Source organism: Pogoniulus pusillus, chromosome 10 (assembly GCF_015220805.1).
Source record: "Pogoniulus pusillus isolate bPogPus1 chromosome 10, bPogPus1.pri, whole genome shotgun sequence".
NCBI lineage: Eukaryota > Metazoa > Chordata > Aves > Piciformes > Lybiidae > Pogoniulus > Pogoniulus pusillus.
Genome location: NC_087273.1, coordinates 35294773 through 35309069, shown reverse-complemented (window position 1 = coordinate 35309069; position 14297 = coordinate 35294773). Strand labels below are relative to the sequence as shown.

The following is a 14297-nucleotide window of genomic DNA, read 5'->3' as shown; positions in this document are numbered from 1 at the left end:
CCTTCCCTTCCCTTCCCTTCCCTTCCCTTCCCTTCCCTTCCCTTCCCTTCCCTTCCCTTCCCTTCCCTTCCCTTCCCTTCCCTTCTCCTCCCTTCCCCTCCCTTCCTTCCTTCCCCCCCCCCTTCCTTCCTTCCCTCCTCCTTCCTTCCTTCACCTCCCTTCTCGCCCTTCCTCCCTCTCCTCCTTCCCCTCCCCCCCCTTCCTTGCTGCCTTCCTCCCTCCCTCTGCTATGGCATTCATAAATATGTTGAGCCAGTTGAGGCAGTTTCCAAGCTCCACATAGTCATACAGGTCAACAGACTTGATCTGAGTGAGTGCTGTAAGCAGGATTTGGCCCCAATAAAATCCTCTTGATCTGCAGGTAAGTATCACTGTCTTCACTTCCCAACTAGAAAAACAGTATCAGAAGGATCCCTAAGTGACTTACCAAGAACAACAAAAGGAGACTGTCAAAATCAGGATGAAATTGGAGAAATTCCTCACTGCCAAGTTTGGGATTTTGCTGTCAACTGAGAGAGAAAAAGCCAACCTGAAGGATGAGAAGTGTGGAAGCAGGAATACCTGCACTGAGATAGGAACACATCTTTGGATGCCTTTAGTTAAGTTGACTCCAGCAAATTCTCTTCAAGTTTCCAGTACTCTGCATCTTGCCTATAGAATGATGAAGTAGAAACACTGAGTTAAGCGGAGAGCTTCAGGTGAAGTAGCCTGTATGCACAACAGGCTATTATTTCCCTGAGTTCAGAGCATGAATTTTTGTGGGTTCTAGTGAAAGTTGGTTCACCCACAGTGTTTTCACATTTGGTTTCATGCTTGCAAAAATAGCACATGAAAACTCAGCAAATCTGCAAGGGAGGTGTTTGATTTGGGATTCAAAAGTATTTCCTTACCCCTGCAGATCTGAATGTGTTTAATCAAACTGTGTAGTCCTGCCTGTGGCTTGTTCTGTGACTCTCAAAACGTGATGAACCTTGAAATGAATGAGTTTGTTCCTTCCAGTTTGTTTATCAGGCCTGGATCACTGACCCTAAAACAGCGCTCCGGCAGAGGCGCAAAGAGAAGAAGAGCTTTGGCAAAGAGGAGAGGCGAAGGCGAAAGGGGTCTGGGGACGGTAGGTAGACCTCTGTGTTGACTAGAACCCTGGTAGTGAAAGGCAGCTGAGCTTTAGAAGGCAAGTTCTGGCCAAGAACTGGAAAAAATGCCTGCTGTCTCTCCATGCCTCAGCCCATAGCCATAGTTACAAAGGCCTACAGTGATAGGACAGGGAGCAACAGCTTCAAACTAGAGAAGAGCAGATTTAGATTGGAAATTAGGAACAAGTTATTTACTATGAGGGTGATGGAACACTGAAACAGTTTGCCCAGGGAGGTGGCTGGGGTCCCATCCCTGGAGATATTCAAGGTGAGGCTGGACAGGGCTCTGGGCAGCCTGATCTGGATGAGGATGTCCCTGCTAACTGCAGAAGGGGTTGGACTAGATGGAGGTCACTTCACTTGGATTTGCTCGGTTAGAGGCAGAGAACAGCAAAGCACAGCAAAAGCTGATCTTGAAAATGCCAGAACAATTACAGGAGAGGTGTGGTCATCCATGAACACCTTCACTGACAGGGGGGTCCCCTTACCTAAGTGCCTTAGAAATGGGAATGTGCCCACTGGTGGTGGGTGAGGAACCATTCACTGCTGCTTAGTAACAGCATTTCTAACTTGCATGCCACTTAGACCCCCAGTTCTATAGGTATAACACTCACTGCTGTTTTCAATAGGTGGTACTGATGCAGACTGTGAAGACAGTGAAGAGGAACCAGTCAAGAAGAAATCTGATGGACCAGGTATGAAGGCAGAAGGAGGATTTGTCTGCTCTTGCAATGCAGTTGTGACTGGTATCGTAGCACAGAGACAGCCTTACAGCGAGCCCAGACTTGCATAAAAGCCACAAACTCAACTCTTAACCTGTGTAGTGAGAACTTCGTAACTGCTTTCAGGTTTACAAGTCCTGAGAATAGGAACTTCTGCTCCTGGAGCTTCAGCAGCTACCTTTGTTCTCTGCAGACATTAGTAAACATAACTGCAAGTTCAGATTTGGTAACTTTACATTTTAGTGACAGAACAATTTACACCTTAGCTCAGGTTTCACTCCAGCTTGCATACAGCCCTGTGTGAAACTCTCCATGGATTTGAATGTCTGAAATGTCATTATTAGCACAAAGACTTTGTGTTTTTTGGTGTATTTTAGCAAGCTTGGGACAATACTTTTGTCTGATACTCACACATTCAGCAAGGTGAAGTAATCTCCTCTATAAAATGAGATTTTCCTGATCATAAATGTTCCCATTCATCATCATCACCATTGATGATATGAACCTGGGAGGGATGGCTGACACCTGGAGGCTGTGCTGCCATCCAGTGAGATCTGGACAGGCTGGAGAGCTGGGCAAAGGCAAACTTCATGAAATTCAAAGAGGACAAGTATAGAGTCATGCATCTAAGGAGAAATAACAGCAGGCACCAGTACAGGGTAGAGGTTGCCCTGCTGGAAAGCAGCTCCATGGAGAAAGACCTTGGAGTGAGTGCTGGTGGACAGCAAGTTCTGCATGGGCCAGCAATGTGCCCTTGTGGCCAAAAGGGCTAATGGTGTCCTGGGTGCATTAAGAAAAGTGTGTCCAGGAGCTCTGGGGAGGTTCTCCTCCCCCTCTACTCTGCTCTGGTGAGTCCACAACTGGAAAAGTTCTTCACCATGAGGGTGGTGAGACACTGGAACGGGTTGCCCAGAGAGGTGGTGGAGGTCCCCTCCCTGGAAGTTTTTAAGGTCAGGCTTGATGTGTGTCTGGGCAACTTGATCCTCTGTAACAAGGGGGTTGGAACTAGATGATCCTTGAGGTCCCTTCCAGCCCTGGAAATTCTATAAAGGTCTTTTCCAACCGAAACAGCTCTATCATTCTAGAAAGAGCAAACCTGTGCTCCTTAAAGTTTTGCATGCCATCTTGTGGTACAGCTAAGAAGTGAGGGTAAGGAAAGCATCATGCTTTTAACTCATAGGTTGGCTTCTTAGTATCTACTCCAAGCTTTATGTGCTTGCATGGTGGGTGATTATTGACAATGTTCTGTTATTTCCTAGGCTGGTTCATCCACAACTAATCCTTATAGCTATAGCAACAACTAATCTTTATAGCTACAGTAACACTGCTGACACAGTGATGGCCAACTCTGAAGCTAGCTAAATGGAAGGAAATTGTAAGAACTGTGGAGGGATGTGGGTGTTTGTGAGCAGAATGAAAGTAAGCTTAAAGTCCTGTGTTTGGGGTGAGAAATGCAGTTGCTAGTGCTAAAGGAACTAGTGAAATGAGAAATTAACTTGAGACAGCTGCATCTCAAATGAAGCAACTCACCTTAATCATGGCCCACTGGACGTTGGTTGGCAAAATGCTGCAAGAACAAAAGAGTCATAGAATGGTTTGGACTGGAAGGGACCTTAAGGGTCATCTAGTTGCAACCTGCCTGCCATGGGCAGGGACACTTTCCACTTTGCACCTTCCACCAAGCCAGGTTGCTCACAGCCCCATCCAACCCAGCACTGTACACTTCAAGGTGGGGATCAGGCACAGCCTGTCTGGCTAACCTGTTCCAGTGTCTCACCACCTTCATAGTGTAGAATTTCTTCCTCATAGCTAATCTAAACCAACATCCTTTTAGTTTGAAACTGTTACCCTCATGCTATCACTACACTGCCTGATAAAGTATCCCTCCTTAGCTTTGCTGTAGGCCCCCTTTAAGTACTAAAAAGACACAAGAAGGTCTCCCTGGAGTCTTCTCTCTTCCAGACTGAACAACCCTGACTCTTTCAGTCTGTCCTCACAGCAGAGGACTTCCAGCTCTCATATCATTTCCATGGCCTTCTCTAGGCACTGCTCCAACAGGTCCACGTTTCTCCTTTGCTGAAGACTTCAGAGCTGGCCCCAGCAATGCAGGTAGGGTCTCAGAAGAGTGGAGCTGAGGGGCAAGCCCCCCTTCCTCCTCCTACCACACATGCTGCTGGGGATGCAACCCAAGAAACAGTTGGCTTCTGGGCTGCAAGTGCATATTGCCAGCTCATACTCAATTTTTCAGTCACACTTCCCCCCCCAGGCCTGCTCTTAATCCCTTCGTCCCCCAGCCTGTATTGATACTGGGAACTACCCTCTCCCTCACACAAGAGTCTTGCACTTGGCCTCATTAAGTTTCATGAGGTTCACAGCATTCAGTCAGTTCCTTATCTGTTGAGTGGCCCATCTGTAAAATCCATATTATTTGTGTGGTTTGACCTAGTTGGGCTACATGATCTGCAGTCACTGCTGACAGAGTGCAGCTTCTCAAAAAAGAAATAAAAGAGAGAGGCTTTGGGAACAGTAAATATGCTGAGAGGTGTGCTCACCTGGGTGGAAGGCTGCAAGAGAATCAAAAAGCATTTAGGCAGGGTAGACTCAACTAAGCAAGGTTCAAGCAGAAAAGACAGAGAAATGTGCACATATAAATAGGGAGGTAAGGAGTTCAGCTCAACACACTGCCTAAGCAGAAGTGATGATCACAGGAGTGTTGAGTAGCTTTCAGGAGATACCCAAGTCACAGAATCACAGAACTAACCAGGTTGGAAAAGACCTTTGAGATCATCGAGTCCAACCTATCACCTAACCCTTGTAATTAACTAAACCATGGCACTGAGTGCCTCATCCAGCCTCCTTTTAAACACCTCCAGGGGCAGTGATTCCACCATCTCTCCAGGCAGCCATTCCAATGCCAATCACTCTTGCTGTGGAGAACTTCTTCCTAATATCCAGCCTAAACCTGCCCTGGCACAGTTTGAGACTGTGTCCTCTTGTTCTGTCACTGGTTGCCTGGGAGAAGAGACCAACCCCACCTGGCTACAACCTCCCTTCAGGTAGTTGTTGAGAGCAATGAGGTCTCTTCTGATCCTTCTCTGCTCCAGGCTGCACACCCCCAGCTCCCTCAGCCTCTCCTCACAAGGCTGTGCTCCAGCCCCCTCACCAGCCTTGGTGCCCTTCTATGGACATGTTCAAGCACCTCAACGTCTTTCTTAAATTGGGGATCTTAGAACTGGACACAGTACTCAAGAACTGTAGAATCAACGAGGTTGCAAGAGACCTCTGAGATCATCCAGTCCAACCTATCACCCAGCCCTGTCCAATGAACTAGACCAGTGCTGAGTACAGGGGCAGAAGGACTTCCCTGCTCCTGCTGGCCACAAAGTCTGTGGGTTTCATTCTACAGATCTATGCATAGAAAGTCTCTCTAAAATCAAAGACTGTTTGACTGATGATTGCAGGGTGAGGGAGTTAGAGTGTGGAAAAGGGATTCCAGGTAAGTCCAGACAAGCAATGGTCCAGACAGCCAAAAGGCCTCCAGCCACCTTCAGAGATTTCTTACTCTGACAGAGTCTTGCAGCCTGGAGTATTGCTTTTAGACAAAAAAGAGTCTGACTCCAACAGAAACAGAATGAAAGATGTTTGTACTCACTCACTCCATTGCTTTTGCTCTCCCTTAGATAACATCATCAAGAGGATATTTAATATCTTGAAGTTCACTTGGGTCCTTTTCCTGGCAACACTGGACAGTTTCACAGCCTGGCTTAATTCCATCTCCAGAGAGCACATCGATATCTCCACCGTGCTAAGAATCGAGCGCTGTATGCTGACCAGGGAGATTAAGAAGGTAACTCCTTTGGTCTTTTTCATTCTGTTAATGCCATTTCCAGCTCAGTGGAAAACGAAAAGTTGTCTTTTCAGATCACTGTGTTAAAGAGAAAAATGATGAAAAACTCATTTAGATGAGCGTTAGAAAAAATAGACCTGGACCCTTTTATGGCTTTTTTTCTTTCTTTTAAATTTAAACCACCTCTTAGAAAATAGCAAAATCATTGAATCATTTATTTAAAGGTAGCTGGATGCTCAGATGAAAGGTAGGAAAACTGCAGCTTAGTTGTTTTGTTTTAGTCACAGAATCATAGAATAGTTCAGAATTATAGAATCAGTCAGAGTTGGAAGGGACCACAAGAATCAGCCAGTTCCAGCCCCCTGCCATGGGCAGGGACACCCTACCCTGGATCAGGCTGCCCACAGACTCATCCAGCCTGGCTTTAAACCCCTCTCTGGGCAACCTATTCCAGGCTCTCACCACTCTCATGATGAAGAACTTCCTCCTCACTTCCGGTCTGAATCTGCCCACCTCCAGCTTTGCTCCATTCCCTCCCCCTATTTAGGTTGGAAAGGATTTTTAAATGTCACCTAGTCCAACTCAGCAGGGATATCTGCAGCCAGATCAGGTTGCTCAGAGCCCTTTCCAGGGTTGGGATATCTACCAACAAGTCAGAATACAACTTCTACTAAGAGGAGAGACACAGAGAGTTTGGGCTGTTTAGTCTGGAGAGGAGAAGGCTCTGAGGTGACTTTATTGTGACCTTTCAGTATCTTAAGGGGGCCTACAAGAAAGCTGGGAAGGGACTTTTTAGGAGGTCAGGTAGCAATAGGACTGGGAGGAATGGAACAAAGCTAGAAATGGGTAGTTTAGACTGGATGTGAGGAAGATGTTCCTCACCATGAGGATGGTGAGAGCCTGGAATGGGTTGCCCAGGGAGGTGGTGGAAGACCCATCCCTGGAGGTGTTTAAGGCCAGGCTGGATGAGGCTTTGGACAGCCTGATCTAGGGTAGGTTGTCCCTGCCCATGGCAGGGAGATTGGAACTAGATGGTCCCTTCCAACCCTGACTGATTCTATGAAAAGGAGCTACTAATGGGAGATAGTTTACTAGGAAGCTGTTTGCACAGTCCTGAATCTGTTCTTTGCTAAGTGACAGGAGAAACCAGTTCCTCAGAGAATAGAGCAGCCCCCTGCCATGTCCCACCGCTTGTCCCCCTACTCTCTTCCACAGGGAAATGTTCCAACGCGGGAGAGCATCCACATGTACTACCAGAACCACATGATGAAGCTTTCAAAGGAGTCAGGACTGGACTCAATTGATAAAACTCCCAGGCAAGCTTCTGGTTTGCAAGCATCTGAAAGAATGGATAGTTTAGATTCAGCAGCTTCCCGCGACAGTATGTCCAGGTATGGATTTGATTTTATCTTGTGAGAGATGGATTGTGCAGTGGACATCAGGTTAGATAATGTCTAAGTACTGATGAGCTTTCTAATCAATACTGAATCCTCTCTTGGATTTATCCACTGCATTTTTACAGTGCAAACTCTGCTCCAGATTACAATTCCTTTACAGTGGTGGACTCAGTTGTTGGCTTAACTCCTTTTCCACTGCATGACCACCCCAGTCCTTTCTAGTTTTACCTCCTTGACAGGGGTTCTGATCATGTAAAAAGTAATGGGAAGAGGATACTTATGGGACACTGTCACAGGAATTCAGGTGTGGGAGGTTGATTTGTTACGAGTATTTTGCCTTTGTAGAATAAATTGTTGCCTGCTGCCCACAAATCAACGAAAGATTTTGCACCGAGAGCGATTCTGGATTTGAAAGAACAAAATCCCCTTCACATACAGGGCAAAGACCATCTGAAAAGCCTGATTTCATAACTGCTCTGCTTAGCATCCAGCAGAGCTGCACAGTTTGTGGATCAAATATCCACAGTAGTTGAGGAAAACCACCTTCCTCCTTCTTTACCGAAGGCGGATGCCATCGAGTCGCTTGCCAGAACTACCGCACGCTCCTGCTGCTCCGTGCACGCTGAGGCACACCCCCCCATTTCCTTCTCTCACAGAGGCAGCCTGTTCCCACCCTGTCCCTGGTGCTCTTGACTTTTTTTAGAGACTGTAGAATCTGTCCAACACGAGGGAGAGAAGGGAGGGCTTTGAAAATCCAGCTGGTTCATAATCCATCGCGTCCCACTGTCTGCTGTTCTCCTCTGCAGTGCAGTAGTATCAGCTGGTGTTTGGTACTCCCAGCAAACTCAGTAGCTTCTGTGTATACTGAATTATGGTTAGCTTTTACTAATGACATATGGATAGATGTGAGGAGGCTGAAAACAATGAAGGCTTGTCTTTCTTTCTACTGCTAAAGAAAAAAGTGTCAGAGAGCGCCTGGGAGTGCTGTACTTCAACAAGATATACACAGATTGCTCCCTAGGGTGAGCACTGGCCTTGGAGGGGGTCACTCCAGTAAAAACACCAAAGCCCAGCAAATCTTTCCTGGTGGCCAGCTACCCAATTAAGCAACACCTTTGTGTTTTGTCTCCAAGTTTTACAGAAGTCAGATGACATGAGAAAAATGTAGAGCCAAAGTCTTTTTACCAGCTCACTCGGAGCCACTTGGATGTCTGTGGGGCAGGATTTGACTACACAAAGTTCAGTCTCACCTAAAAAAGCATGATAATATCAGTCCTGCTTCCATTAAGTGGGTTTTAGTCACACTGTTTACTGTCCTTATTATACAGCCATAGCAGTGTCAGGGGTTAGGACTCAGGTGGCCACTAGGCAAGTGACAGACACTATTAACCACACTCCCTTCCCAAAGCAAAGAGAAGGGGAATAAGGGAGAGAGACCTGAGAGACCTGTTGACTGAAAATGAAAACTGGATCAGCTTTAAGGAAAACAATAACAACAAAATAAAACACAGACAAGTAGATACAAACCAATATAAAACTCAGCTCCCTGATGGCAGTGATGTCACTGTCACCACTGGTGCTGTGGTCGCTGGGGAAGCCACAGTCTGGACTGAGCAGCAGATGAAAACCAGATTTAGGAGCTGGAAACTGGAACTGCATTCAGGAACACATAGATCATGATTAAAGGCAGAACATAGTCCTCCTCAGACACCAGCCATTGAAGAAGAGGCTTGACCCTGGTGATTGGTCAGCTTTATCCTGAAGGTGATACCCATGGAATGCAATCCCTTGTTGGCTAGTTCAGGGTCACCTGTCCTGACCACTCCTTCCCACAGGTGCCACCTTTGATTTCCTGCATGTTGCACACAAGATTTAGCAGTGCCCTTGGTGTGCACAGCAGCAGGTCTAAGCCAGAGCCTTTCTCCTGCCTAGTTCTTGGCACTAACTCCAGCCACTGTCTGTGCAAACATGCCTTGAACTTCAGAAAGTGTTGGCACTGAGCAGAGAGTGAGCAGAAGAGTCAAATCCCTGGACAGAATGCATTCTGGTCTAGCTCAAACCAGGACAGTTAGCAATAACTTTAACTCCAAAATGAATGATAAAAATGAAAGACAAATCTTGCCATTTTCATGTATGAATTCTGCTGCTCTATGAGCTGGTATCCAGGGCTGAGCTCCACTTATGTCTTCCTATCTTCCTCCCCTCAGAATAACCACCCATTTGTCACCCTGCTTTAAGCACACTCAAAAATCTCTACTCAGAGAACTCAGTGATTCTGTGGAGCTGCTTTGCAACAGAAGTTGTTAAGTCTTTCACATGTCTTACTGTCATTTCCATTTCCTCAGAAGATGTCACAGGACCTATCAACAGAGGATTAGCAAAAGGCAGTATCACAACTGATTAATCTCTGATTCTCTTTCTGGCAAGGAACAATCAAATATTCTTGCACAAATTGAGCACATCTGCTATAATACCAATAATGACCTGTAATTAGAGGAAGCAAATATGAGTCTGTTGATTGAATGATAATGGCATCTGTTCCTTGGGGCACCCTTTCATGTCTCTTCCTGGGATGACCAAACTCCTTATGAGCCATTTTAGAAATAATTTGGAGCCTTTTTTTTTTTTTTTGGTTTTTAACTGACCAAAAAAAAAAAAGAGAGACATTTTACATTTCAAAATAATGATTTTCAGTAAAAGCAACTAATTAAATCTAAAAGCATCCCTGTCACCATGGGCCTAAGGATTGCAAATGGAAGATTGCTGAGAAGGTGCAAAGGGTTTCTAACCACTATTCATAGAATCATAGAATGGTCTGCGTTGGAAGGTGTGATGATTTGGGAGTTACCCACCCCACCACTCTTATAGAATCACCCAGGCTAGACTCAGCCAGCTGGAAGCTAAGGAATGAAGCTTTTCATTTAAAGCACAATATACAAGCAGATATTTACAGCTATATATAGAAAAATACAGGTTAAAAGTAATACAGAGACACAATACCACTCCCAGAAATCAGAGTTCCCAGGAGGGGCTCCCAACCACTCTTCCACCTTCTTTCCACCCCTCTCCTTATCCCAAAGTTTGCCTTACATGCAAGGTGAGCTGCAAGGATCAGCAGGGGGGGTTAGAAGCAGAAGAACTACTTACACAGAAGCCGCCCAGGGAGAAACACAGACTCTGAGAGACAGACACACACACACACTCTCTTGTTTATGTTTGTGTTCTTGCTTTTATACATCTCAGCAAGCCTGTGGGTGAGTAGACATCACCACTGTTTCCTTCTCACAGCCTACAATCTAATTTTTCTCACTAAAATATTCCCATTAGCCTCAAACCAGCAGAGAAGGGAACTCTAAAGATTGTCTTGTCCAAGCTCTTCTGCAGTAAGCAGGGACATCCTCAACTAGATGAGGTTGCCCAGAGCCCTCTTGAGCCTCAACTTTGAGTATCAACAGGGATGTGGCCTCAAACACCTCCTTGGGCAACCTGTTGCAGTGTTCCAGTACCCTCACAGTAAAGAACTTGTTCCTAACATGCAATCTAAATCTGCTCTTAGAATCATAGAATCAACCAGGTTGGAAGAGACTGCCAAGATCATCCAGCCCAAACTATCACCCAGCCAATCAACTAGTCCATGGCACTACGTGGTCTTCTCTAGTTTGAAGCCATTGCCGCTCACCCTGTCACTCCGGGGCTTTGTAAACAGTCTCTCTCCATTCTTCTTGTAGGTCCCACTCAGGTACCAGGTGGTCATTGTTAGATCTCCCCAGAGCCTCCTCTTCTCCAGGCTGAACAACCCCAGCTCCTTAGCCTGTCTTCATAGCGGAGGTGTTCCAATCCCCTGATGGGGATGGAGCTTCTACCACCTCTCTGAGCAGCCTGGGCCAGTGTCTCAGCACCCTCAGTATAAAAAAAGTCTTCCTTCTGCCTAGGCTAAGCCTCTCTCTTCTAGTTGAAACAGCTTGTGACCTTCAGCAGTGTGGTTGAGAACTTACTAAAAACTTACTAAAACCAGTTGGTTGCCTTTTGGGGACTTTGCTGATGAAATAGTAGCAAGACTCAGGTCCAAAGGCAGATTTCAGCATACTCAAGGTTTTATATCCAGTTTAACTTGTGTTCATTTTTATCAATCACAAATAAAGTTCTCAGTTCCCAGCGCTACCTGGGTGTAGATTTTAACAGGAGCTGCAGGTGGGAGCCCCCCTGACCCACCTGATTGAGTAAACATACCAGTGTGGGCAGGGTGTTTATGGACAACACTCTTCATGTGTGCTTCCCTTACCAGGTAGGAGAATAAAGCTGGAGGCAGAGAGTACTGAAGAAGTAATATTTGCCTTGGGAAGCAGGAGAAAGGATAGAAGGAAAGGCTATGGTCTAGTGATGAAGGCTGCTGGGATGAAGGTTGGGCTGGCTGATCCTGGTGGTCCTTTCCAACCTTAGTAATTCACAGTGATTAGATGTTGTGCTGAGGGATTTGGTTTAGTCAAGGACTTGTCAGTGTGAACCTAATGATTGGACTCGATGATCTTGAAGGTTTTTTCCAGTCTAAGAAATTCTGTGGTTCCATGATTCTGTGGAGTCCCAGTCTGAGGCTGGATCTGGGTCTTGTTTAGGAGCAGGACTGATTGGAAATGTTTGGCATCTGGAACTGTAGTGATCCATAAAAGTAATGGCAGCCAGTAACTAGCCCATGGACAGAAAAATTTCTAAGTCACCCCTTAAACTAATAAACTCTCCAGCAAGGGTAAATTTGTTTAGCTAAAAGAAGTCATAAAGAAATGTCCTGCTCACCAGGGATTAAAACACCTCTGCTGCATCCACTCCCATTTGAACTGGATACCCAATCAACTTTATGTAAGAAATGCTTGAATTTGGGGCTTTTAATGAACAGTGAACTTAAAATACCAAATCTTTGACTATTTTCAAGAGCCCAGGGCTTTTCAAGGTCTGCAAGGACAGAAATTTGTAGAATCACTCAGGAAGGTATGTGTGGGTTAAGTTTATGTGATAGTCAGTGACTGAGTCAACACCAGCTCTGCCAACTTCTCATTTTCTCCACGCTGGGAGTACACAAAGTATGTAGAGAACATGCAGACTGGTGCAGGTGTCAGCTCATATACTTCTCCTGACGTGCAGAGATACAGAGCAGCTCCTCAGTCAAGGATTCTTCTAATGAGTCATGCCTTGTTTAGCGAAAGCAGCTTTAAGCCAAATTACTGCAGGAACTTTATCTGGATAGGCTTTTGGGTTAGCTGTTGGGATTGAAGGCTGGTTTCCTTTGATTATTCTGGGACCCAAGTCAGAACTCGACTGTGCATGAGCCAAGCGTGTGCTCAGGTGGCCAAAAAGGCCAGCAGCATCCTGGCCTATGTCAGCAATAGTATGACCAGCAAGACTAGGGGAAAAGATTGTGCCCTGGACTCAACACTGGTGAGTCCACACCTTGAGTCTTGAGTTTAGTTTTGGGGTTCTCACTACAAGAAGGACATTGAAGTGTTGGAGCAGGTCCAGAGAAGGGCAACAAAGCTGGTGAAGGGTCCAGAGAACAGGTCTTGGGAGGAGTGGCTGAAGGAAATAGGTTTGTTTAGCCTGGAGAAAAGGAGACTGAGAGGAGACCTCCTTGCTCTCTATAACTGCCTGAAAGGAGGCTGTAGTGAGGTGGGAGTTGGTCTCTTCTCCCAAGTAACAAGCAATAGGACAAGAGCAAATGGCCTCAGGTTGCACCAGGGGAAGTTTGGATTGGACATTAGGCCAAAATTCCTTCACCAAAAGGCGAAGCCCTGTAACAGAGTGCCCAGGACTGTGAAGTCGCTGTTCTTGGAGGGATTTAAAAACCATGTAGATGTGACAGTGAGGGACGCGGTTTAGTAGTGGACTTGGCTGTACTGTGTCAATGCTTGGACTCAATGATCTTCAAGGTCTCTTCCAAGCAAAACAATTCTATGATTCTATGTTTTGAATGGCAGCTGGCATGTGTTTCTTCCACTGAAAATAAATGAACAGGCATGTGCTACTTTGACTTCAACAGCTGCTCTGCTTAAGGCCCTTGGAAGGTTCCCTTTCAACTCTGTCTGCATTTAAAATATTTCAGAACCTAAGAGGTGTAACTCCTGAAAAGAGTGAACTCAGCCCTTGAGATGCAGGATAGCATTGTCACACATAGACAGAAAGGTCATCTGCAAAATCAGATTGTCTGCTTGCTGCCATCTCCCAACACTTCTCTGATGGTCCAACAACCTGGTTATACTCCATAGGTATTTGTGCAAAGGGAAACCTCTGGTCTAATGAGCCCCTGGAGTCAGTAACACAGAGTTCCAGCTGGTTTCCGTGCTGCTGAATCAGGTCTTTAGGGTGGATCTTCTGGTCCTACAGCCACATGAAAACCCTGCACCATGCAGACAGCCCTGAGTACACACAGAAGCAGTGGAGTGGCTTGTAAAGGGTCTTGGCCAAATGAAGCCTTGAGCGACCTGTTCTAGTGGGAGGTGTCCCTGCCTATGGCAGGGGGTTGGAACTGGATGATCTTAGAGGTCCCTTCCAACCTAAGCCATTCTATGAAGGAAACTGTTTCACAGTGCCTTCAGTGATACTTCTGTTCAGAGACCAAAGCATGCTTTTAGTCTCAGCCCATTCTGTCAGAAATGAGCATCAGTGACTGTAAGGTTTTCACTTACTTTGCAGGTTTCTTCCCCATTTTCCTTAAGGCAGTAATTGCAAACCATCACGTCATGCCAGCAGATTTTTTTTCCCCCTCACTTCAAACTAGGAAGACCAAAAAAACATAGAAAGCAACACTGCACTTCCCTTCTGACCTCTTTCCCACTTCTCTGTGCCCCTGGACAAACATGATGCTTGCCAAGGAATCAAATCCCTTGATGCCACTGCTCAGGTGTGATACAGATGGACTGAAAAGAAGAAAAGTAGAGTGTAAATCCTACGTTTTGGTGTCCTTTCTTCTCTCTGAGAGACTCAGGCAGGTCGCTGCATGTGTTAAGCCACCAGGTCCTTCAGCTTCTTTCACAGACATCTGTGTTTTTCAAGGGTTTTTCACAGGGAAAAAAAAAGGATTCATTTCCCTACCATATGTCATTAATGTATTTGCTTCTTTCCTGTTGCTGTGTTATGTGCTTGTATTTAATTGTGTCCTTTCTTTCTCGTAACTCATGCAGTTCTTCTTCTTTCCTCCAGTAACACACAA

At 45.8% G+C, this 14297-nt stretch overlaps 1 protein-coding gene across 1 annotated transcript in view; it reads left to right on the top strand.

The window, feature by feature from the left end:
• The window catches only part of PIEZO2 (piezo type mechanosensitive ion channel component 2), a 375190-nt gene that overhangs the window by 323383 nt on the left and 37510 nt on the right, over positions 1–14297 (top strand). The window contains exons 36-39 of the mRNA XM_064150231.1: positions 1000–1111; positions 1763–1828; positions 5536–5702; positions 6918–7093. Of these exons, the coding sequence (XP_064006301.1) occupies positions 1000–1111; positions 1763–1828; positions 5536–5702; positions 6918–7093 (521 nt within the window). The remainder of the gene's footprint in view (positions 1–999; positions 1112–1762; positions 1829–5535; positions 5703–6917; positions 7094–14297) is intronic.